Here is a 26,085-nt window from a genome sequence, read left to right as displayed (position 1 = left end):
ATTTATATAGAAAATAACTAAAAATGAAGAAACAAACATACCTATTTACCATGTATTTAAAAAAGCGAGAATTTCTTACTTTGTCCAATTTTATGCTAGTTTTTATTATGATATACTATCTATATATTTACTTATTTTCTTAATTTACAACTAGTATAATTTCTACCTGTATATCATGATGTTTTAAACTCACTCTTTGATGTAGGCAAAATTTAAAAGTATGGAGTCACAGCTCAATGAAACTCTTCGTTCTAATGATGCTATAATAGATAGATTCGAATTGGAAGAAAAATGGAGTCTCCACCTGAAAGAGAAAAATTGAACCTGTTATGTTTTGTGATTTTATTTTGTAATTTATGATTGTAATGATTTTACCAATGGTTTACTAATAGTTTACTAAGGGTTTACCAATAAATTAAACCATAATGAAGGAAAACGAAAGGCTAAGAAAAAAGCACAGATAATGAACCAGGAAAATCAAGCATTACTATTAGAGCTCAAGCAGAAGCTGACCTAATCAAATTCTGCAGCCAACTACAGCAGCATGATTGACCTGAATCTGAGCTCTAGTAGTTTTAATCAAAATCAGGCCAATTCTAATTAAATCTTGTTACCGGGGTTCTATTTTCATGTTTATTATCTTTTTGGAGGGACTAAGATTATATGGATTTCTCAACTAAACTACTTCAACCATGTATCAGAATATCTGCTACAAATACATATAATATAATGTTTATTATTGTTGTTGTAGTCTTAGTTTTTTAAGCAATTTGTCTCCGTATCTTTTATCCCTCTCTACTCAATTTAATTGTTTCAATGATTATTCACTGGTTGCTTCATCCATATAAAAGAAATTTAAGTAAACTGATAGTCAACTGTTGGTAAATTTATATTTAGTAAACCGATATAAACCATAATTTTAATATTTTATAATTATAAAAAATAAACAATAGTAAATTGCTTTTTAAGTAAACTGATAGTCAACCGTTGGTAAACTTATAATTAGTAAACCGATATAAACCATAAGCTTAATATTTTATAATTTTTATAAATAAACAATAGTAAATTGCTTTTTAATAAACTGATAGTCAATCGTTGGTTTATATATAGTTTCTATTTAGTTGATATAGAAACTGAGTACATTAATTTTTTCCTTGTCTCACATGAAAACCTGTCTATATCATACAATTTTTCTTTACCCATCAACGCCAAAGTGTTTATTGTAGAAAAAAAAAGTTACCCAATTAACTATACTTTAGTAAACAGTTAGTAAACAGATAATAAATTAACTATACTTTATACTTAATAAAGTAACTATTTTTTTAGTAAAACGATAGTAAACAGTTAGTAAATAATTTATTTTTTAGTAAACAGATAGTAATCTGTTAGTAAACGGATAATAAAATTAACTATAATTTAACCTTAATAAATTAACTATATTTTTTAGTAAAACGATAGTAATAGGAGATTATATAATAGATGATTATATATGTGGTGTGTGTGTGAGAACTGATTAATAGGAGATTATATAATGACTTTAATAGTAAATAGATTTTTTAAATAAACCGATTACAATTCATTAGTAAACTTATTTTTTGGTAAATTAAAATAAAATCCATTAAACCACTCCTAAAAAAGACCATTCTTAATGAGTTCAATTAATAGCAATTAAATCAATTCTAAAAAGCAACTTTTTTAGTAATTGAAAATGAATGGGTGTTGGGTAACCAATGATTAACATTGGATAAACCGTTGTTTAATTTGTAATAAATTTTATTTCGAATATATCATTAATAAAATTGTTAGTAAACTGTTGCTGAATTTTATTTTTGTTGATAGTTAACCTGTGGTGTACTAATGGTACACCGATAACCTTATTTTTAGTACACTGTTAGTAGAAGTTAGGTTAACTGTTGGTAAATGTGTAATAATTTTTATTTTGAATATATAGTTATAAGTTGTAGTATTTTGTATAAAAAAATCTATTGGCCTTCTTAGTCTTTTTATAATTTTATTTTTAGAATACTGTTAGTTAACCGTGAGTAGACCGTTTATCTTTTTTTTGATAATTAGTGAGGGGGGAGTGAGGCTCGAACACGAGACCTCTTGCCAGACTGCCTGTGGCTATTACCATTTTTTTTTGAATTATAGTTGCCTATAATATCCGTTCTCTAACCAATTTTTATGTGATAAATTCTGAAAATGAATCAAATTTTGGTGTAGTATGTATTTTTTGTACATTAGTTTAATTTTGCAATTTTTTAACAAGGAAAAATTCAAATCAAAGTAAACAGTTTATACTTAATAAAAAAACAAAATTTACCAGTAATTTCCTGTCGATGTAATAAAGAAAACATTCAACGAATCTAATAGTACTTGCATTAATATGGAATTGGTTTGAGGTACAAAATATTATAATTGTGCACAGCATATTCATGTTGGCATACCATTTGCATAATCTTCTCTTTGATCCTGTCACTGAGCCAGTAAGCATCCTTGACATTGAAGCGCATATCCACCTTGGTGTTCACTATCTCATTTACCAAACACAACACACTAAGTAAAAGCATCAAAAAATCACAATAATCAAATTGTTTGTAAATAAAATCAGTACAACAGACCTTTATTCACATTTTGACCTCCAGGTCCCCCCGCTTCTAGCAAAGCTCATCGTCATATTGTCTGCAAGCAGATGCGTTATTAAATTACTTAATTGAAACCTTATTTAGTTCAATTTTCAAAATATTTGAAACAGAAAAACGAAAAATTGATTAATTGAAAGACCCACCCAGTGTTACCTTTGGAGGCGGCTCATTCCCGGCGGAGCTAGCACGTTCTTCAGCTTCTTGAAGAAGCTGCTGGATCTGCGATAACCGAGACGATACTTTCTTCTCATCGGAGGCGGCGCATCGGATTTACCCGCCAAGAAACGGGTATGGGCTTTTAATCGCGATTTCATATCAGACTCTCACCCCTTTTCTCCGATTGATCTCAATCTTGAGTATAAACCCTCGTCCCACGACATCAAAATCAAACCGATTCAAACCGCCGATCGGAACTTACGACCAATCGATGATGAAGAAGAAGAAGCTGACGACGAGATTTTATGCGCCGTTAGTCAAAGCACAGACGGCGACCCAACAGACCCGATAGTATTCAGAGCCAAGAACAGTAAAACGACATTCACGAGCATAATATTTTAAAGCAATATCAGTAACTGCAATAAATCGTAATTTTCAAAACAGAAAATTTACTTTTGCAATAAAACTTTAGTCAAGCTGTAAATATCAATTAATTTTAGTCAACGGGTGCCCTTGAGAATATTTAGGTGTTCTATGGGTATTTGTCTAAAAATCTCTAAAAATAAAGGCTTTTATGTCAATTGAGCCCATTAAACAAATAAGACTCTAATACAACTTCATATCATGGGCTCAATTGACATAAAAGCTTTTATTTTTGTTATAATAATTGATATTTCTTTTCTGAAATTTAAACATTTGATATTAATAAAGTATATTATAAGCATGTGAACTGTTGGCTACTCTCACAAATGCATCCTTCAGAGGGCAGGGTATCCTCCCTTTTATTGTTAAAAAAAAATAAATTTCTGCTAACTTTCGCTAACCATAAACTTTTCACTCATTTTAGACATTCGACTAATCAAAATCCCTGAATTAAATTTTAGCCCGCTGAACCCCTAAATTTCACTTATTGATCACTTATAACGCTTTTGACTCCAAACCCGCCCGAAATCTCTTATTTTTTCAAAAATGCCCAAAATACTCCTAAAATCAATAAGTAAAATCAAACCAATTCAATCTAACCAAATCTAAAGTCACCCACCCAACCAAATTAAATATAATCCATTCATTCAACCAAATCATACCTAAATTATCAATCCACCCAATTAAATCAGACCACTCAATCAGAAACAATCACCCGCCGCCGCCAATTTTTCCGGCAACCACCGGCCATCGCCGAGAAAAAAAACTTATTTATTTTTAAATATTAAATAAATATTTATTTTTAATTTAAATAATAATAATTACTTATTTATTTTTAAATATTAAATAAATATTAAAATACTTATAGATTTGAAGGGTATTTTGGTCAATTTATACCAAAATGGGTTTAGTTGATTATTAAGTAAAGTTTAGGGGGTTTAGCGGCCGATTTTAAAATTCAGGGGGTTTAGTGATAGGGGCCCTAAGTTGGAATGCCGTAGCTGATTAATAGCCTTTATTTTAAAAAATTAACTAAAAATTACAATCAAATTAAAATTAATTAAAATTTTCAATTAATTTAAATAATCTAAATAAATTTTAAGTATATATAATTAATAAATGCTATACATGCAGAACGTTTTTAAATTTGCTTCAAATAAAAAAGATGTCAATTTAATATTTTAGAATATAATTAAAATATAAAAATACGAATTAAGATAAAATTGATGATTTTTCAACATTGGAATATGATCGAAAAATGACCGAAAGATTGGAATTTTTTTTATGACATTAGGTCTTAAAATTTAAAATAGAAAATATTATTAAAGATGCTCTAATTAATAATGAACACACTAATGAACTAACATAATTTAAAAAGTTGTGTGCTGGAATCATATGCTAAAACCGTAGGATCAAACCTCCGACAAACGTTAGTTATTGGTGAGTGAGATACAATCTATCAAATACATTTTCTACATCAACGAAACAGAAGTTTAGAGTCTGTGATTGACCTCAAGGCATTTGTCTGTTCTTCTCATTTTATGCTTTACCAACTAGATTTTCGAGAACGGCTCAATAACTAGTCTTTTTTTCCTTTTTAGTATTTTGGTTATTTTTTTAATAATTTTTTCACATAAATTATTTTATAGGATACTTTAGCTGTATAAATATTAAATTCAAATTTTAAAAATAATGTGTTGGAATTTTCTTTTTTTCTGATTAAATTCTTTTAATCTAAATCAAAAAGGTATTTATAATGGATGGAGTCTGCCTTTTCGACGAAATTTGAATATGCAAAACAGTGTAAGTGGCTTATCAGATGTGGTTGTCCTATTAGCGCTCCGATGCTTTAGTCAGTCTTTGAATATAAGGGAGTTGTATTCAAAGTAATTGTATTGTAGGTGTACCTCAGATCTTTTATATAATGAGTATGATGAATACCTTTTACAGTTGGAATAGGAAAATGATTTATATTTAGTTGTATGAATTTAAATAGGAAAAAAAAATCCTCTTTAACAAGAGTTTTATTTAAGAATGTCTTCTTAAATAAGATTAGCCTTCCATATAGAAATATTTTCAAATTAAAAAAGTAATTCTGCAAGATCTGGTATTATAATCTACATAACATTTGAGCTATTCACGTAATCAGATCCGCTGACAAACCACTTTAAATGTGATTCTAAAATTCAGCCCTTCGGGGGATTTCTTAGAGCGAATCCTCTTTGTCTTTAGTCACGGTTAGTCCTCCATAATTCGGGCACAACTAGCTTGGGTGAGTCTTTGGATTCGCTCAGTGAGCAGATTCTGTACGACTCAGTTCATCGTATTATTCTTGAGTTTGTTTTTCATCAATAATTTTTGTCAAACGTGAATCATTTTAAATTGCAATAAATTTAATGTTTGGAATAATTGTTGTGACATTGATACCGATTGTTGAATTTTTGGTACCAATTGTCGTGACCGGTTCTTGACCGGATTGGTATGCGCAACGAAATCGAAACCATTCGGTAGGTATTTAATAATAGATTTGATCAACAAACAATAATATAGCAAAATAATAAATAACACAAGAGATTTACGTGATTCTGCTTTAAAGCGTACATCCACGAGCGAAAGATTCGAGCCATCCACTAATCATCAAAAGGAGTACAAAATTGATGGAGAATCACCAAATAGAGAACATCTCTAGTAAATATGTCATTAGAAGAAAAACCCACAAAGTGTTTAACTCTCTACAAGAAGTAACCTGAAAGGGTTAGAATTAACTTTTATTCCTCACACCACACACACCCCCTTTTCCCCTTATTCACATTAATGTCTACATTGTGTGTTCGGTTTTTGGTGTCTTGTAAAAGGTGAATAAGGTAGTGTATATATAGTGAATAAATAGTCTATATGGCATTAGGAATATTAATCCTAATTGGATTTATACTTCCTAATTAGCCAGTGATAACAAAGTTATCCTTCTCCCAAACACTTCATTAATAGAGTCCTAATACAAATAGGAATTAGAATTCTAGGCATATTCCAACAATCTCCACCTTGACTTGAATTCTCCAATAAACTGTGATTACCGTTGAGCTCCACCTTCTCCATTTAAGTCCAAATTGAACTTATTCCAAAAGAGGTTCTTTGAGGAGGACCATACAAGCTTTAAGAACGTCTTGAACTTGCTGAAACCAAAATGACTTGAAGATTTACTATCTTCGGGTGTATCAATCAAAATTTCACGAAGCTTCGAATTTTATTGGTCTTAAAACTGATACCAGAAACAAACGTCATTAGTAGCCTATAATGATTAAATCAAAAAACAAATGTTGAGGTCGTAGCATATCCCTTAATCTTTATAAGTCGACCAACCCAATGAGCATACATCACAAGTGCAGCATCCAATATCACTTCATCGCCAAATAATCCATAAAACTCGTAGTTTTATATATTTGAGATACTATACACGTGCATATAGAAATCATGTTGAACATTCATTATTGTTCTAACTGTCTCATTATGCATCTTGTCCTTGACTGAACCAATATCCCAAAATTCTGCATGTATTGACCGTTGCGCATAACTACACTCCACTATCAACTCAGTTGTAGTCAGAAAACCAATCGGAATTGACACATATGTGATATGAACAACCTAAATCTGCATAAATTTTGAATCAAAAAATATTATGCTGCAATTTTAGCCTAGACCGATCCATAAGCCGGTTCGTCTATAATTGCTAGCACACGGTCCTCATCTAATTATCTTCAAATAAATTGACTTATGAGTGATCCAATAGTGACGCCATTCCAAATTACAAACGTTGTAATCCATCTTGTGTCTAAGATTGCTACTTAATCAAATAAAATCTCTTTTGCAATATCATGATTTTATCAAAATCTGATTATGCCCAAACAAACTCTTCCTTCAACAAACTCTTAAAAGCAATTTTTAAATTCAAATCAACAATAGAATTTCATGAGAGTATAAAGAGATTATCCCAATCATTCATCTTACAAAGGTTCTATAAAATCCTCAAATAATTGTGTGTTTAGAAAAGTCATACCTTTCTTCTTTGTAGTTTAAAGTAGCATATTGATCTCCATCATAAAAATCTCCTAAATAATTTTAATACCCAAGTCTGTCTTTAATCTGAATCAACGACTTTCGGCACTTCATAATTTGTGGCTTCTCTATCTCCAAAACATCTTCTTTGTGTCAAGTAATTGCGTCTTGCGAAATCCTCCAAATAATAATTTGCCATAATAATCATAATCCAAAATTAAATATGAAAACCAAATTGGCTTTGATACCAATTGTTGTGACATTGATAATGATTGTTGAATTTTTGGTACCAATTGTCGTGACCGGTTCTTGACCGGATTGGTATGCGCAGCCAGTGACGAAGCTAGCCCCAAAATTGAAATAGGGCACAAATTAAGATCGTCTCTTCAAAAACTCAAAATTAAATGAAAATAAAATTAGTGATGAGTTTTTATCAATTGATTATGAAAAAATAGTAATTTTTTTAAAGTTTACTAATTGATTATGGAATTTAATTTTTTTTCACATATATTTTTAAAAACTCTATTTAATTTTTGCTTTTAAATTTTTGATGATTTTTTAATATACAATAATTAATAATTATATAAATCAACTTAATTAGCTCCAAATTAAAATAACAATTTTTTATTCAAAAGTTAATATCTTCAAGTTGAAGTTTGATGAGTGATGAAAACCGATGATCGGCTCTGAACTTTCATATTAACAGAGGAGCATTAGAAAAAATAATAAATTAGAGAATTAGTTAAATTGTTAAATTGCTAATGCACGCCGTGTGCATTTATGGAATTAAATTACCGTATTCGAAAAGGATTAGGAAATTAAGAGTATGTTTTTGAATAAGAAAATGCTAGAAATTTTGGAACTCGAATTTAATTTGAATAGGAATTATGCAACTTAAGGAATTTTCAAATTGATTTATATAATAATTAGGATTTACTTATACATTTTTCTTTGTTACACACTCTAACCTTAATAAGATATTTTAGGCTAATCAAAATTGCACATTAAGATTCAATACAAAGCAATTTTTTACGCCAGTCTCACAACTTTCCTTTATCAGATTAAATTGCATGTTAACTTTTGCAAAGTTTAAGCTAATTCGGGAATATCAGGGTTATTTAGTTTAGGTAAAAAGAAAAAATGAGGTAGGGCCCAGGCCCTGCCTGGCCCTACCTCAAATCCGTCCCTGTGCGCAGCGGAATCGAAACCACTCGGTAGGTATTTAATAATAGATTTGATCAACAAACAATAATATAGTAAAATAATAAATAACACAAGAGATTTGCGTGATTCTGCTTTAAAGCGTACATCCACGGGCGAAAGATTCGAGCCATCCACTAATCATCAAAAGGAGTACAAAATTGATAGAGAATCACTAGATAGAGAACATCTCTAGTAAATATGCCCTTAGAAGAAAAACCCACAAAGTGTTTAACTCTCTACAAAAAGTAACCTGAAAGGGTTAGAATTAACTTTTATTCCTCACACCACACACATCCCCCTTTTCTCCTTATTCACATCAATGTCTACATTGTGTGTTCGGTTTTTCGTGTCTTCTAAAAGGTAAATAAGGTAGTGTATATATAGTGAATAAATAGTCTATATGGGATTAGGAATATTAATCCTAATTGAATTTATACTTCCTAATTAGCCAATGATAACAAAGTTATCCTTCTCCCAAACACTTCATTAATAGAGTACTAGTACAAATAGGAATTAGAATTTTAGGCATATTCCAACACTAATTAATGTTTAACACAATTTGATGTTCATAAAAAAAACGATAAATTTCAATTTTTTCATTAAAGATAGAATTTTAAATGAAAAATTTTGAGGGACGAGGGATTTTTGCAATCCATGGATTCCAATGCTGTTTTTTCATGTACCAAATAATGAGATTTTATTTTTTCAAATCTCTTAATCCAAATGGTGTCTAACTCTGTAGACGGCAATCATTAACGAGGCGGGTATTTTTGTTGGACTAATCGGCAGATTATGGTGCATCAATCTTGTATTACGAGCCAGCAACATAAATCACAAATGCCATACCAAGGATTTTGTTGATAGAATATATTCAACATTGTCAAATTACTAATTGAACCAAAAGGATTCCAGAACGAAAATTAATTGGAACGACAGGAAATGAAACTTAATACTAATAAATTAGATGGTATATTAAAGAAAAAGAAATTAATCCACTGGTGCAACCAATAAATTTTAGTTAAGAAAGAACATGAAATTAAACAACTGCCAAAGGAGGAAGCCCTAATTAATGGTGCAAAATAATTGACTAAGCTAACACAAAGGAGAAATAAACAGCAAATAAACTAATGAGACTCAGAAGGGAGACTGAAGTTGAATATGCTCCTCCTTTTGATGGGCTTGGAGCTGCGTTTCCGTTAGCCGGGGCGGATGGTGAACCATCAGAGGGTGGCTCTGTCGATGGAGATGTTGGTGGCTTAGTGGACGGTGAGGTTGGTGGGAGCTCCGGTGCTGCTGCATCTGGAGGGCCAGCTGCATACATTCGTTCGAACCAAAACGAATGTTAATTATACATGTAGAGATACACACTTGCATAATAAAATTAAATTTATTTTATTTATAATAAGAGATATCATTACAGCTATTTTGATTTTAAGGACCAAAATCGTGGTCACCGAAACCTATAATTTTGTCATTGAAAGTTCAAAGACCAATTAATATTGTCGCAAAAAGGAGTGTCAATTTGGAAGGCGACAATACAATTTTTTGCAACGAAGTACATTTTGTCAGTATTAGACTATTGGACAGTGAGATACATTTAATCTCTTTTTTTATAATTTGAAAAGGGCAGCACTTGTGGAAGGATTTAAATCCACGATCTAACAGTTTGTTGCTAGCGTTTATACTATTTGAGTTATAACGCATTGGTTAATTCATTGTTAATTGACTATTGCACAATATAACACATTTCGTGCATAATTAACTGAAACAAATTATATGTATGTACCTGGTCCTGCACCAGGAGCGGGAGAGACTGCAAAAAGTAATACATTTATTAAATTTTAGGCCTAATCACTCAAAAACCCCTCACCTTTAAACTTTTTTTCAATTCCAACCCGACGTTGAAAATTTGTCAATTTTACCCACTTTTGAATTTTCCGTTTTCAATTGTATCCCAATATTTTAATTTTTGTTATTTTTTTAACTTAAATGATGAAATCATTCAATTAATTAAGTCTAAACATTAAATTAAATATTTTTTTATTCAAAAAAGTACAAATAAGTCCTTTATTTTTAAAAACTAACTAAAAATCATAATCAAATTAACACTAATTTAAATTCTTAATTAATTTAACTAAATTTAAATAAATTTTAAAAATATACAATCAATATATGCGAGACATGAAGAATGTTTTAAACAAATTTCCAAACGCAAAAGACGTTAATTTAATTTTTCAGGGTACAATTGAAACACAAAAATGCAAAATAGGGTAAAATTGACAAATTTTCAACGTCAGGATATGATTGAAAAGGGGCTAAAAGGTCGGGGTTTTTTAAGACTTTAGGCCTAAATTTTAATACAATTAAAAAAAATACTTAGTTTACGAACAATAAAATCATAGGTTTAGATTTAATTACCGTTGCAGTTTTGAGCAGAAGGAGGAACATTAACTTTACAAGCACGAGGCAATTCAGTGGCTCGAGTCATATTCACACTAATTCCCATTTGATTAGCCAGATTATATCCTTCACATAAGCAATCGGGACTTACTTCCACAATATTCTCGAGTCCGGTGCAACAACTCGAAGACGGCTTCGTGGTATTACTGCCACTTGTCACAAAATCTATGCAGTCGTACATATCCACCACAATGCTATCGCAATCAGCCGATGGCGCCGGCACTGACGATGGCGATTCACCGCCACTCGGGGGCGGAGCCGGTGAAACCGCGGGTGAATGATGATGGCGTGATGTAGCTGACACAGTGAGTGTGGCCAAAATCAATATAGCAAAACTAATTAATCTCATTTTTGTACGCTAAGAGAATAAATTTAATGCAATATATTGAGATTTGGAAATGGAATTGAAATGATTATAGAGATGTGAAATGTTGAAGTATTTATGATAACAATGTTTTAGATATGTTTTGAATTATGATTTGACTGTATATTTTCTGTTCAACAGTATAAACAGAGCCGAACATATAGGAAAGTTTGTTTATCAGTTATGATCTCTTTGTAGAGTTCTGTTAAAAGTGGTATTATTCTTTTATTTTTTATTTAGTTAATAACTATACTGGAGGAGACTTATGTAAATAATTAATGGTGGAAGTAGATTTTAAAATCAAATCAAGGCTGTATTTGATTAAATTGCTGTTTGCTAATCAATTTTAAACACTTGATAATTTATTACTGATTGTTATTAGTTTTATGTTAAATAACTTAACAGTAGATATTTAATTTCGTCTTTCTCTGTATATATTTACTATTTATGAAATAACAAAAAACGAAATACATAGAAGACTTAATCAAAAAACAAAAAACAATACAGAAGAACAGAAAGAAGATGTTATAGATTTTTAACATACATAAAACACTATATCCAACATTTTTATAAAACCATGATAAATATAATTACTATCATTTGACGAGTCCCACTATAAGCTACATGTGTAACACGTAAAACGACATTAATTTTTTTTAAATACTTAATGTTGAAAGATTTAATATGGAAATTTAATAACTTAATTTTTTTTAGTAATTATAGTTATCAAACAAATTTATTTAGTTCATCACTTAAAATAATCAGCAATCATTATTTTAAGCACTTAAACTTAACACTTAATTTTCAGTTTTATCAAGCGTCACCTTAGACTTGATGTTTATAATTGTGAAGTTCAAAGGTTATTTTTGATATTAATTTTTGGATCATTGCACTTTAAGAATTATACTGAATCGATTGATTTAGCCTCCAATTTAATTCCTCTTAATAGTTAAAAAATATTGTTCAACCGTTTTAAACCGAAAAAATTATATGAGCTTGTGAGTCACTAAATCGATTAAACCGTAAAACTATCTTATTTTCATAATTTAACTAATCTTTATTTATATTTTATTTTAAAATAAGAAAACACATATATAAGTTCTGTGACGAACAAAAACTTCCTCAATTTAACGAAACAAAATCATTTTACAAATTGTTGTTTTCTTTATTTCAGAAGAGAGATTTCTCTTAGAGTGTATTAATTTTCAAAAATATTGTTTCGAGATGTAAATACCCATTTCCATACTTCTTTGCGTCCATAACCTGTGGAGCAACTCTATCAATAAATAAAATCTGTAACCTTATGTGCCATGATTTGTTGGAACATTTGGTGTAACAGGAACAATCTGGTGTGGTCTTTGAAGGGAGTTTCAGCTGTTGAAGTGGTGAACAGTGCTGGGGTTCAGTTAGCTGCTTGGTATAAGGCTCGGGGTGCGACATCTCCTATGGCTGCTGTGTTGCTAGAGAAGAAGGATGGGAAGGTGAGGTGGTGTAAACCTGATGAGAATTGGGTGAAGGTAAATGTTGATGCTAGCTGTGATCCCAGAGGGACATCGACAGGGGTTGGCTGTATTGTTCGAGATGCGCGGGGCTGCATTATTCAAGCCAGAGCAGTTAATTTCTTGGGTAACTTTGAGCCAAGGGTTGCAGAAATTTTGGGTATTAGAGAAGTGTTGAGTTGGTTGAAGGGGACTGAAAAAGTGGTGATTGAATCCGACGCTTTGGATGTTATTTTGGATATCAGAAGTCCAAGCCACGGCGAAGTAGATTTTTTGATCTCAGATTGTGTAGAGTTGGCGAAACAGTATTCCAGTTTAACTTTTGTCTATGTAAGGCGATCTGCGAATTAGGCTGCGCATGTGTTAGCGCGTTACGCCCGTTCTTTGTCAGGTCATCAGGATTGGTATAACCAATTTCCTGAATTTCTTACAACTGTTGTCGATTCGGATCTGAGTTAATAATATCGATCTTTTTATCAAAAAAAAAAAGTTTATAACATTTATTGTCAAAAATAAAGGGATGGGCTCAATTTCGTCCCCTTTCAATCTGGGCCTAATAATAAAATTCATAACTTTTTATTAAAAAAATTCAGAAAATGACAATGTTTTCTAAAAAATATGCTCTTTTAAAAACGTTTTTATTTAGATTTTTTTTTCACTTGTAATCTAAAAGCTTTTGCTTTGTATATTCAGCAATGTATATGTGAGATATCAAATATATATAAAAATGTATTTTTTTTCTCTAAAAATAAGTACGTAAAATATGAAAAAAAATCTCATATTTTAAGTAAAATTGATACTTTTACTAGAACATATTTTAAAAATTAAGTGATTTTTAGTTTTTTTGTTTAATCCAACTTAAAATGTTTCTATCTCCCTTTTTTTTAGTATTTGTATAAAATATTTTAAATTGCAATAAATTTATAACTTTTTTCTTTATGTTTAGACACCGTTTGAATTGATGGATTCTAAACGATGGATTCTAAACAATCCATGGATTTGGACAAAATCTATCGTTTGTCTAGAAAAAAAATTAATAAAATCTATGAATTTACAAATTCCCTCATTTTCTACAATCCATCATTTTTGAGGGTTTTGATTTCCCACCTACTAGGTGGGAAAGTCCAAATCTACCATTTTTTTATAGATGATGGATTGTTATACTATTTATTATTTTCCATAAATAATATTAAAAATCCATTAATTTTATATTCAATCCAAACGATGGAATTTTAAAATCTATAGATTTAAATTCCATTGATTTAAAATCTATCGATTTTGCTAAAATCCATGGATTTTAAAAACCCTCGATCCAAACGGTGCCTTAGAGTTTTTATATGTTGCTCCAAAAATATATTTCTTTATATTTTTTAAATTTTCTAAAAAGATATCTAAAAGATTTTAGACCTTCACTTTTTACTCCAATCAATAAATCTTCTTATTTATCCTATATGTATATTTCTTTTATTTTTTAAGAGTTTATCTAAACATTTTTTTTCTTAAATCTCCACGATTTTAAACTTTTTTATTCGACGGTAACAGTTTATTGAATTATTATGGTGCTAATTTCCCTAAATACATGTTTCACCAAAATAATTATGTCACGACCCGAAATCGAGGGCCGCGACCGGCGCTAGGGAATGGGAATTTTGGTTCCGAAACCCGTAGCAAGCCTAAATTTACCAAAAAAATTTTCGCGTATCAAAATCGTTATAATACTTAATAAAACCATTTTCGAAAAATCGGCAATATAACGCCTGTAAACTTAATAAACCACACCTGTGAAAACGCACAAACCACTCTGTATAAAATACCAATTAACCATATATTAAATTTCTGGATAATTCATTTTCCCAAAATACATCATTATGTCATGGCATAAAATAAACGTAAATTGTTTGCTACAAGCTAACTCTAATATCTTGACTACTGCAGCTCTAAGAAAAATAAGACTCCCCATAATTGAGACTTCCGGAACAATGGTTGGAAGCTCGACCACATCATCAAGTATTAATCCTGAAAGAAAACACTGTTGGGGGGTCAGACAACGCTGAGTGAGTTCACAATTTACTAACGGTATTATAATTCAAACAAGGTCGCATTAACGATAAAACATACTTTTCTAAATATTTCAACAATGAATTTGTATTTAACCATACTTCGATAATAAACGATTAATTAAACATAAATAAACATAAAATATAATGTAATAGTTTCCAATATCGGATCCGTTTGAAACCCTAAACCCAAATGCTATGAACCTATAGAACATAATCAACGATAATTGTTTTTCGAATCATATCGTCCGAGTGGCCGGGTCCCGAGATAATTCGACCGAGTTACCCGCTACCACGTGGCATAGTCCCGAGATAGTTCAACCGAGTTACATCATGCCACTACTTAATCCCAAGTTGTGGGTCCCGAGATAGTTCGACCGAGTTACCCACTAGACACAGGTCCCGAGATAGTTCGACCGAGTTACCTTGTGTCTATCACATTTCTTTTTATCCTCCTTATTCCATTAATCGATCGATAATCATAATTTATCATTTCAAATCATTGACCATAGACGCCTAGACTCGACTCGTATCAGTACTGGTGATCACACAGCCTATTGACGCCCAATAGGTAGCTCGTTTCCCACGGATCACTTATTGGGTTTAAATAATAATTCCACAGGACAAACAATGTATAAGCTCGTATAATAATATACATATAGCGAAGCTATCAACATAACAAGTATTATAATAAAATTATCAAATTCTCTATACTAATATACATGCTTAAAGGTCCAAAAAGAATAAAGAGCATTAACTAAATAATACACGCTCTTTTCAAATAAACGATGCTATTTCAAAGGCGATCTCACGATCTAGCCATCATCAACTATAAATCGCATTATCCATAATAAAGATCAAAGTCTAGTATCAAACATTTTTCAATATATTTCAAACTCAATTTATGCGACCTTTAATAAAATGTAATATATTTTATTCGTTTATAGCATAAAATAAACTATTAATAAAAGTCATAAACTTATTATTTAAAATATTTTAATAAAGCTCTATTAATATCAATATGAGTTCTATAAACAAATATATAGGTTTAAATTAAAACATTCAATCAAATACATGTATCTATTTATAAATAAAAATAATAATACTCGAAAGTAAATCGCGAACTCACCTCGATCGCTTAGTCCAAATATAATAACAAGCAAATAAAATGAACGGCACGTCGTTTAATCACCCACTTCCTTCAAATCATCAGTCATATGGTTCGTAGAATCTATAAATAAAAATATAATGTTATATTATATTTTATCCATAAACTTAGTTTCTTTAATAAACTTAAAACTTATATTTAAGTATATGAACTTGAATCGATATAAACCCTTTCTTTGACGCTTTTCTTCTTAAACACACTTAATCTCCTCAATTTATCTTTTTAACAATTCGTTTAAATAAACTATCTTTAAATCCACATTCAAGTATTTATACTTGAATTAAAACTATTCCTTTACTTTTAATACTTTCTTTATGAAACTACACTTTTGAATATCTAGCATTTTCGTACGAAAATTACTTAACGTTTTTTTTTGTATTTAGCTTCGCCAAATCCTTAACATTTTAAGAGTTTACATAAACCCAAAAAAACTCCAATCTCAAACACATACAATTTACCTTTTAACAACTTGTCCAAATTATTAACATTTTAACTCGATAAATAGCGTGGTTAGGTTGGCACCTAACTGTCACCGCCACCACCATCTCCGGCCTGTCCATTGGCCGGAGAAGGTCTGCTTTTACAGCAGACCTGGGCTGCTCTCAGGGCAGACCATAGGGTCTGCTCTCTGAGCAGCCCTAGCTTGCTCGACGAGCAAGCTGACACTGCTCGTAAGAGCAGTACCTGCTGCTCTTGCGAGCAGGTCGGGTTCAGGCCTCCCATGGCCTGAACTCAACTCCTATTTGGTCCTTTAAATCAGCCAATAATCACTCTAAATCATCACCTAAGCAATTCACTTCAATTCCCATAAGAATTCATCATAAATTTCTTGCAAACTAACTCAAAAACATGTATAAACCATCAATTAAACTTTTAATTATCTTGTTCTTTAATCTCATAACCCTAACCTTTAAACATTAAATTCAGCCCCTAAGACAAGATACCCATCAACACATGAATACCCAATTTAAACTCATCTAATTATGGCAATCTAACATGATTTAACCATCAAAATCATCAATCCACAACTCCATAGCACAAACAGCCCCAAAGTTCTTAAATCCTAACTGAAATTCGAATTTCTTACCTTGAATTGAAGCCTTAGATCAGTAGGAAATCCTTCCCTCGTTCCAACGCCGCGAAAATCGCTCAAAACGGACAAGAAATGAAGCTTTGGTGATGAATAGAAGTTTTAAGAAATTTAGAGAAGATGGAGTTCTTCTTCTCTTTATGTTTGCTGGAAATGAATATTTGAAGAACAAATATTCATATGTAAATGACACAAATGGCTTGGCAAAATGCTTCTTTAGGTCCTTTAAGTTGTTAACTTTCACCATTCAATTTCTAATTTAAAATCCTTAGGTAATAATCTTAGAATTAACCAAGTCGTTTTTGTACCGAGCTGAAATCCAATTTTTTTTTTTAACGACTATAAATTATACGGAGTCCTTTTAACTAATCCAAACATATTAATTATTGCCTTTTTCCTTTAAATTTTTATTATTTAACCGTATAATTCACTTGTCGTGCTTAAACCCGTATTTAAAAAGAATATTCCAATTATTTATGGATTCTCTTATAATAATCCAAATAATAAAATTTGCGGATATTATTTAAATATCCATTTTAAAATCATTTATTTTATTTAATGGAAATTTCTCCAAATTTTCCATTAAATCCCAACAAGCTTATCTCAATATCAAAATATGAGATAAATTTTAATTCCGATTAATTTAATCTAATAGCATAATCAATCTTTATTAAATTTAATCTCTCGATAAAATTCTATTTTCCGTCTTATTTACGGAAATTCTCTTATTTTAGCTCCAATTGGCTAAAATAATATAATTAATCCAATCAAATACTTTTCCAAAAATACGGGGTATTACATTCTTCCCCCCTTAAAAAAAATTCGTCCTCGAATTTTCTTATTATATTTATCGTCCAATTTGTTTTTAATATCGCCTTTTTCTTCAGTAGTACTGATTACTTCCGTCACTTTCTCGGGGCACAATCTCATAGAATATTTTATTCTATGATTCTCTAAAACTTATACTTATTTTATTTTATGTTATTCATATATCATGTAGTTAGTTTTCCAAACTAACTAAAAATCACTTTTTCTCAACTTCGTAAAATTTTTAGGTTTTTAGCCCACTTCAGGCCACAAAACCAACGTCCAGAATCTGTCCAAATTTTAGTTTGTCACTTGAAACTCATTCTATGCAAGGCCGTCTACAACTTTCATTTTGTTCTCATGTCCAAAATAGCACATCTTGAGATCGGAAATTGATCCAGAAATAGTCTTCGTAGGTTAGCTTTAAAATATACTTAACCTTTAATTTATAGGCTTACTTAAATGTGTATGTTTGCCTGCTTGCCTAAGGCAGGTCTTACTTTTCGGGATTAATTTGGGCTTGTCGTTATCCTTTCCGACATATCCTCTTCTGCATATTACTAAGAACTTTTACGAAAAACTTTTGCGAACATGTCCAAAATTACCTCTAAAATAGCTATCTCGAACACCTATTACGATCTTTATTTTCACATCCTAAATACGATAACTCTCTTAACGTTAACTAATTCGCAATGTAAAATTGCGTTTTAAACTCAAACGAACTACAACTTCTTCCACAAATAAATTCATGGTATTCTAATTGTTGAAATTTTGATATTATAGCTTCTATCAAAGTCAATGTATTCCAAAATGTTAATGATTTAATGGTAACTTTAAACCATTAAATGAAACGCTTAAAATCGTCCAATTGTCTATTACTTTCTTTAAACGCACTCTTTGCACTTTCTCTACAATTTCCATTGAGATTTGAATTGACTTTGACAAGCGTTAGGGGTCGGAAAACTTGTCCAAACTACCTACCTCGGGCATCTAAACTTTTCTTAATTTGACATGTAGTCTCTTTAGTTGAATTCTTTGAACTTTTTCGAAATTAACTACTAGTCCAAACGTAGTTATAAGTTTTGGATTATCCCACTTGATATATAACCAAAATCCATATGAAATGTTCGTAGTCACATTCACCTTCACCTCACCTTGACAATGAATAATCCATCAAAATATCTTTATTTAGTGTCTGTATCCATTTTGCGGACGCCTGAACCTTATATTATAAATTCATTAATAATTTAACGCTGACAGCTAACATGCTTACTCGCTCCTCCATATCTCTTCCTCTACTACGACTTTATACAACTACTTTAATGGCTTGTCTCTTCCTTAAAGTTTTACAACTCATATACCATCCTTCCGTCTTACTTCATTGATCCGGGCACATAATTAAATAAGACTTATTATAAAACATGATTTAACTATCCTGCAATTAGCTTTAGTACTTGTGAAGTTCCGTTACTTCAATCTTTTCCATTAGGTTTGCATACCTTTGCGTCTTTCATGTATCTTTTTTTTTTTTCAAATCATATGCCTTCATCATTTCTAAAAAATTTACAAATAATTTGTATTATTCCGTCCTGAGTCATTTCTCATATCCTGTTTCAACACTTATCTTTTAATATATAAATTCAGCGAAGTTCGACGTCACGTTTCTTAACGTTTTCCGCCTTCTTTACGTTCAATCATGTACATGTTTATACATGATATCTTTATCGTTGTTCTATAGTAGATGGGTATATTCCTTCTTTGATACCAATTACCCATTTCATGATCTCTCGTATTGAATCTTATGGAGTTGGATCTATACTAGATATCATTTAACATACATCATACCCTTTCCTCATTTTATTCCCTATAGTTTCAACTGTAGAGTAACTAATTCTGAAAGTTTACCCTCTTCAATTCCTTATTCATAACTATCATTACGGCTTATGTTCTTATCCAGTTACCTTCGTCTTTAATACATTATATACTTTAAACATTAATTTACTTTGATTCCTTCATTGGTTCTAATATATAAATCCTCAAATAATATATTTGGTACCATCTGCGATATGAAACATGTGCTAACCTTTCACACGCAGTGTTCACGTTCTCCTTTATGAGTCACCGACAATCTTTTATAGCTACCGTAGTATAACTTTCATTCTTTGCTATTAGGATTCTCATGACCTTATAATTACGTTCCTTAATTCCTTAATCAGCACTTCTAATTTCCTAACTTTCTCCGTATAATACACATGTCTCGTCTCTTAATCTCATTAACCAAATACTTCATAGTATTCGTATCTATACAGAATTTCCATTAATACTCTTAATATACTATATATTCTTATAACTTGGTCCTTTCTATATATATATAAATCTTATAGTACTACTTTTTATAAACATGTTGCCTAACTCTTCGTTTGACAATCACCGCAGTTCATTTCTAAATGATCTTCTTAGGAAGGTCATACTCCAGCGTCAAACCGATCCAACGGTTCCATTAAAAGATACTTTAGTTTTACTAATCTTGGCGATTCTCCGATATCGCTTAAAATTCGCTTCTTTAATTAGTAGAGATCGTCTTGTAAATCTACAACTTTGGTCTTACAATTCGTTTAATAGGTTTGGTTATCTTCCTTTATACATCTATTATCTGATAGCATGATGTACTAAACACCTCATTTACAGATAAGAAAATCTTAACTCATTGCTTAATCATATATATATATCGCTATACAGATACGCCTTACTATTCTACTCACACTATAGTTCGTTGAACTACTACCAACGTTGTATATTCAAAACACAATTCTTCATTTTGTGTTTTAATACACGTTTGTCGTGCCTTTTAGAGTTGCTTGTAACCTAACCTCGAGCATTTTACCTTCGTTACAGAGTTTCGGTCTAGGTATACTTACGTTTAATACCAACCTCTTAAAAAAAAATAATTCAAATATCTTTGCAATTCAAAGAAAATGACCCTTTATAAAAATCACATTCAAATCCTTTAAAGATTAGCATAATTGTGCTCTAGGGTGATGACGTCTCTCATCCCCAAGGAGTTGCCACAACTTACCTTTTGTCTAGGCCAAATGAGCATGATGCATGTCCTACTAATGTATGAATTCATTTATTATTCTTTCCATTTAATGTGTATGTAGTGATGCAGTTCTATTCATGTCGTGGCAATAATGCATTTCTATCTCGGGTCTAGGCACAATTATGCTTTTAAAATCGTTTAAACAATTAACTTTAATTCATAAACTTTTAACTTTGTAAGTTCTCCAGACTTTAACTCTGTAACTTGGTAAGTTCTTCCGCTTCTTTAAATCTACACCTTTCTATCAGTCATCCGCAAACGCTTATATCGTATGCTTATCATAACATCCCCACACTATACATTACTTCCTACCTAAGCCTAGTCACCAAGTCGCATAAATACTAATTATTTAATTCGCACGCAGTATCACACGATAATTGCGGCTTATATCCTAAATAGGAAGGTTGAAACTATAGAGAACAGAAGACAACCTGCAAAAGACATGACTCGAATCCTATGTGCTGCAGTAGTTTCCTAGGTAGACTCACACAAAGCAGTGGTATCCTGGACCAACTGCTCTGATACCACATTTGTCACGACCCGAAATCGAGGGCCACGACCGGCGCTAGGGAATGGGAATTTTGGTTCCGAAACCCGTAGCAAGCCTAAATTTACCAAAAAAAATTTCGCGTATCAAAATCGTTATAATACTTAATAAAACCATTTTCGAAAAATCGGCAATATAACGCCTGTAAACTTAATAAACCACACCTGTGAAAACGCACAAACCACTCTGTATAAAATACCAATTAACCATATATTAAATTTCTGGATAATTCATTTTCCCAAAATACATCATTATGTCATGGCATAAAATAAACGTAAATTGTTTGCTACAAGCTAACTCTAATATCTTGACTACTGCAGCTCTAAGAAAAATAAGACTCCCCATAATTGAGACTTCCGGAACAATGGTTGGAAGCTCGACCACATCATCAAGTATTAATCCTGAAAGAAAACACTGTTGGGGGGTCAGACAACGCTGAGTGAGTTCACAATTTACTAACGGTATTATAATTCAAACAAGGTCGCATTAACGATAAAACATACTTTTCTAAATATTTCAACAATGAATTTGTATTTAACCATACTTCGATAATAAACGATTAATTAAACATAAATAAACATAAAATATAATGTAATGGTTTCCAATATCGGATCCGTTTGAAACCCTAAACCCAAATGCTATGAACCTATAGAACATAATCAACGATAATTGTTTTTCGAATCATATCGTCCGAGTGGCCGGGTCCCGAGATAATTCGACCGAGTTACCCGCTACCACGTGGCATAGTCCCGAGATAGTTCAACCGAGTTACATCATGCCACTACTTAATCCCAAGTTGTGGGTCCCGAGATAGTTCGACCGAGTTACCCACTAGACACAGGTCCCGAGATAGTTCGACCGAGTTACCTTGTGTCTATCACATTTCTTTTTATCCTCCTTATTCCATTAATCGATCGATAATCATAATTTATCATTTCAAATCATTGACCATAGACGCCTAGACTCGACTCGTATCAGTACTGGTGATCACACAGCCTATTGACGCCCAATAGGTAGCTCGTTTCCCACGGATCACTTATTGGGTTTAAATAATAATTCCACAGGACAAACAATGTATAAGCTCGTATAATAATATACATATAGCGAAGCTATCAACATAACAAGTATTATAATAAAATTCTCAAATTCTCTATACTAATATACATGCTTAAAGGTCCAAAAAGAATAAAGAGCATTAACTAAATAATACACGCTCTTTTCAAATAAACGATGCTATTTCAAAGGCGATCTCACGATCTAGCCATCATCAACTATAAATCGCATTATCCATAATAAAGATCAAAGTCTAGTATCAAACATTTTTCAATATATTTCAAACTCAATTTATGCGACCTTTAATAAAATGTAATATATTTTATTCGTTTATAGCATAAAATAAACTATTAATAAAAGTCATAAACTTATTATTTAAAATATTTTAATAAAGCTCTATTAATATCAATATGAGTTCTATAAACAAATATATAGGTTTAAATTAAAACATTCAATCAAATACATGTATCTATTTATAAATAAAAATAATAATACTCGAAAGTAAATCGCGAACTCACCTCGATCGCTTAATCCAAATATAATAACAAGCAAATAAAATGAACGGCACGTCGTTTAATCACCCACTTCCTTCAAATCATCAGTCATATGGTTCGTAGAATCTATAAATAAAAATATAATGTTATATTATATTTTATCCATAAACTTAGTTTCTTTAATAAACTTAAAACTTATATTTAAGTATATGAACTTGAATCGATATAAACCCTTTCTTTGACGCTTTTCTTCTTAAACACACTTAATCTCCTCAATTTATCTTTTTAACAATTCGTTTAAATAAACTATCTTTAAATCCACATTCAAGTATTTATACTTGAATTAAAACTATTCCTTTACTTTTAATACTTTCTTTATGAAACTACACTTTTGAATATCTAGCATTTTCGTACGAAAATTACTTAACGTTTTTTTTTGTATTTAGCTTCGCCAAATCCTTAACATTTTAAGAGTTTACATAAACCCAAAAAAACTCCAATCTCAAACACATACAATTTACCTTTTAACAACTTGTCCAAATTATTAACATTTTAACTCGATAAATAGCGTGGTTAGGTTGGCACCTAACTGTCACCGCCACCACCATCTCCGGCCTGTCCATTGGCCGGAGAAGGTCTGCTTTTACAGCAGACCTGGGCTGCTCTCAGGGCAGACCATAGGGTCTGCTCTCTGAGCAGCCCTAGCTTGCTCGACGAGCAAGCTGACACTGCTCGTAAGAGCAGTACCTGCTGCTCTTGCGAGCAGGTCGGGTTCAGGCCTCCCATGGCCTGAACTCAACTCCTATTTGGTCCTTTAAATCAGCCAATAATCACTCTAAATCATCACCTAAGCAATTCACTTCAATTCCCATAAGAATTCATCATAAATTTCTTGCAAACTAACTCAAAAACATGTATAAACCATCAATTAAACTTTTAATTATCTTGTTCTTTAATCTCATAACCCTAACCTTTAAACATTAAATTCAGCCCCTAAGACAAGATACCCATCAACACATGAATACCCAATTTAAACTCATCTAATTATGGCAATCTAACATGATTTAACCATCAAAATCATCAATCCACAACTCCATAGCACAAACAGCCCCAAAGTTCCTAAATCCTAACTGAAATTCGAATTTCTTACCTTGAATTGAAGCCTTAGATCAGTAGGAAATCCTTCCCTCGTTCCAACGCCGCGAAAATCGCTCAAAACGGACAAGAAATGAAGCTTTGGTGATGAATAGAAGTTTTAAGAAATTTAGAGAAGATGGAGTTCTTCTTCTCTTTATGTTTGCTGGAAATGAATATTTGAAGAACAAATATTCATATGTAAATGACACAAATGGCTTGGCAAAATGCTTCTTTAGGTCCTTTAAGTTGTTAACTTTCACCATTCAATTTCTAATTTAAAATCCTTAGGTAATAATCTTAGAATTAACCAAGTCGTTTTTGTACCGAGCTGAAATCCAATTTTTTTTTTTTAACGACTATAAATTATACGGAGTCCTTTTAACTAATCCAAACATATTAATTATTGCCTTTTTCCTTTAAATTTTTATTATTTAACCGTATAATTCACTTGTCGTGCTTAAACCCGTATTTAAAAAGAATATTCCAATTATTTATGGATTCTCTTATAATAATCCAAATAATAAAATTTGCGGATATTATTTAAATATCCATTTTAAAATCATTTATTTTATTTAATGGAAATTTCTCCAAATTTTCCATTAAATCCCAACAAGCTTATCTCAATATCAAAATATGAGATAAATTTTAATTCCGATTAATTTAATCTAATAGCATAATCAATCTTTATTAAATTTAATCTCTCGATAAAATTCTATTTTCCGTCTTATTTACGGAAATTCTCTTATTTTAACTCCAATTGGCTAAAATAATATAATTAATCCAATCAAATACTTTTCCAAAAATACGGGGTATTACAAATTACAACTTTACATTGCAAGTTTTGAGTTTTATTTTTTAATTTTTTGCCCTAACTTTATTTACCTGTTTTGTTTTTTTATTTACCAAAATACCTTTTTCGGTTTTTCAATTTCGGTTTTCGGTTTTTTCGGTTCGGTCAACTGAACCGACCGACAGTTTTTTTATATAGTGTAAGATTAGTGTATATATAGTGTTAATTTTTATTTTTTGTAGATTTTGTTTCCTGAAATTTTTTATTTTATTTTTTATAGTGTAACAGTAGTGTATATATAGTGTTTTTATGGTGTTTATATAGTGTAAATTTAGTGTATAAGTAGTGTATAAGTGGTGTATAAGTAGTGTATTTATAGCATTTTGTAGTGTTTTTTGTGGTTTAACCATGAAACACTGCAAATACACCATAAACACTGTAAATACACCATAAACACTGTAAATACACCAAAAATACACTAAAACATAAAGATATTATAAAATTATTACAAATGCACCATAAATCAATATTTTCTTTACAAAATCAGTAGCAATAAACAAATCTATGAATAAGAAAAGATAAAATAAATAATTATATGAACAATAGAACAATTTTATAAACAAAAAATTATAGATCTAGAATAATTTATTTACAAAATATTTAAATCATTAAAAAAACCTAAAAAATTACATAAATCTAAAAACGAGTCGAGAAATCCATAGCGCGAACGGAAAAGACGAACGGACTAGCGCGAACGGAAAAGACGAACGGAAAAACAACCGAAAAACGACGAGAAATCCATCGGAAGTAGACGAATGGAAGCGCGACCGGAAAGACGAACGGAAAAGTAATCGGAGGAGATAAACTGAAAATTAAATGAAAAAGAAAAAAAAAAGAAAAAGAAAAGAAGAGAGAAGAAGAAGAGAGAGAAGAGAGAGAAAAAAAGTGGCTATGTAAAATTTAACCTAAAATGAGATAAAGCTTCTTTATATAGTGGGTATTTTTGGTAAATAAGTTAGTTTATTATGTAATGTAGGAT

The 26,085-nt window shown here is 30.9% G+C and overlaps 1 protein-coding gene and 1 long non-coding RNA gene across 3 annotated transcripts; both read right to left on the bottom strand.

Moving 5' to 3' along the window:
* Positions 1 to 9,452: 9,452 nt before the first annotated feature.
* Positions 9,453 to 11,402, bottom strand: LOC126681536 (non-specific lipid transfer protein GPI-anchored 4-like). Of its 2 annotated transcripts, XM_050377085.2 has the most exons (3): positions 10,899 to 11,401; positions 10,267 to 10,293; positions 9,453 to 9,791 (listed from the first exon to the last, which is right to left on the bottom strand). In XM_050377085.2, the coding sequence occupies exons 1-3, from the start codon at positions 11,287 to 11,289 to the stop codon at positions 9,568 to 9,570; spliced, it is 642 nt and encodes a 213-aa protein (XP_050233042.1). In that variant the 5' UTR covers positions 11,290 to 11,401; the 3' UTR covers positions 9,453 to 9,567. The 2 variants fall into 2 exon arrangements, with proteins under 2 accessions (XP_050233042.1, XP_050233050.1); XM_050377093.2 differs by lacking the exon at positions 10,267 to 10,293 and having other exon boundaries at positions 10,899 to 11,402.
* Positions 11,403 to 14,607: 3,205 nt separating this feature from the next.
* Positions 14,608 to 24,961, bottom strand: LOC126664228 (uncharacterized). Its single transcript, XR_007637381.2, has 5 exons — positions 24,270 to 24,961; positions 23,144 to 23,245; positions 17,116 to 21,986; positions 15,990 to 16,091; positions 14,608 to 14,832 (listed from the first exon to the last, which is right to left on the bottom strand). It is a non-coding gene; the product is annotated as an uncharacterized LOC126664228 (long non-coding RNA).
* Between the last annotated feature and the right edge of the window lie 1,124 nt (positions 24,962 to 26,085).

This window comes from Mercurialis annua, linkage group LG1-X (genome assembly GCF_937616625.2).
Source record: "Mercurialis annua linkage group LG1-X, ddMerAnnu1.2, whole genome shotgun sequence".
NCBI classification, from domain to species: Eukaryota; Viridiplantae; Streptophyta; class Magnoliopsida; order Malpighiales; family Euphorbiaceae; genus Mercurialis; species Mercurialis annua.
This window is presented reverse-complemented; position numbering and strand designations above follow the sequence as displayed.

Coding starts and splice junctions, on each gene's coding strand:
- LOC126681536 (XM_050377085.2), bottom strand. CDS start 11,289: ATGAGATTAATTAGTTTTGCTATATTGATTTTGGCCACACTCACTGTG. Junction 10,294..10,898: donor TTCTGCTCAAAACTGCAACG/GTAATTAAATCT, acceptor TACTTTTTGCAG/TCTCTCCCGCTCCTGGTGCA. Junction 9,792..10,266: donor CGCTCCTGGTGCAGGACCAG/GTACATACATAT, acceptor GAATGTATGCAG/CTGGCCCTCCAGATGCAGCA.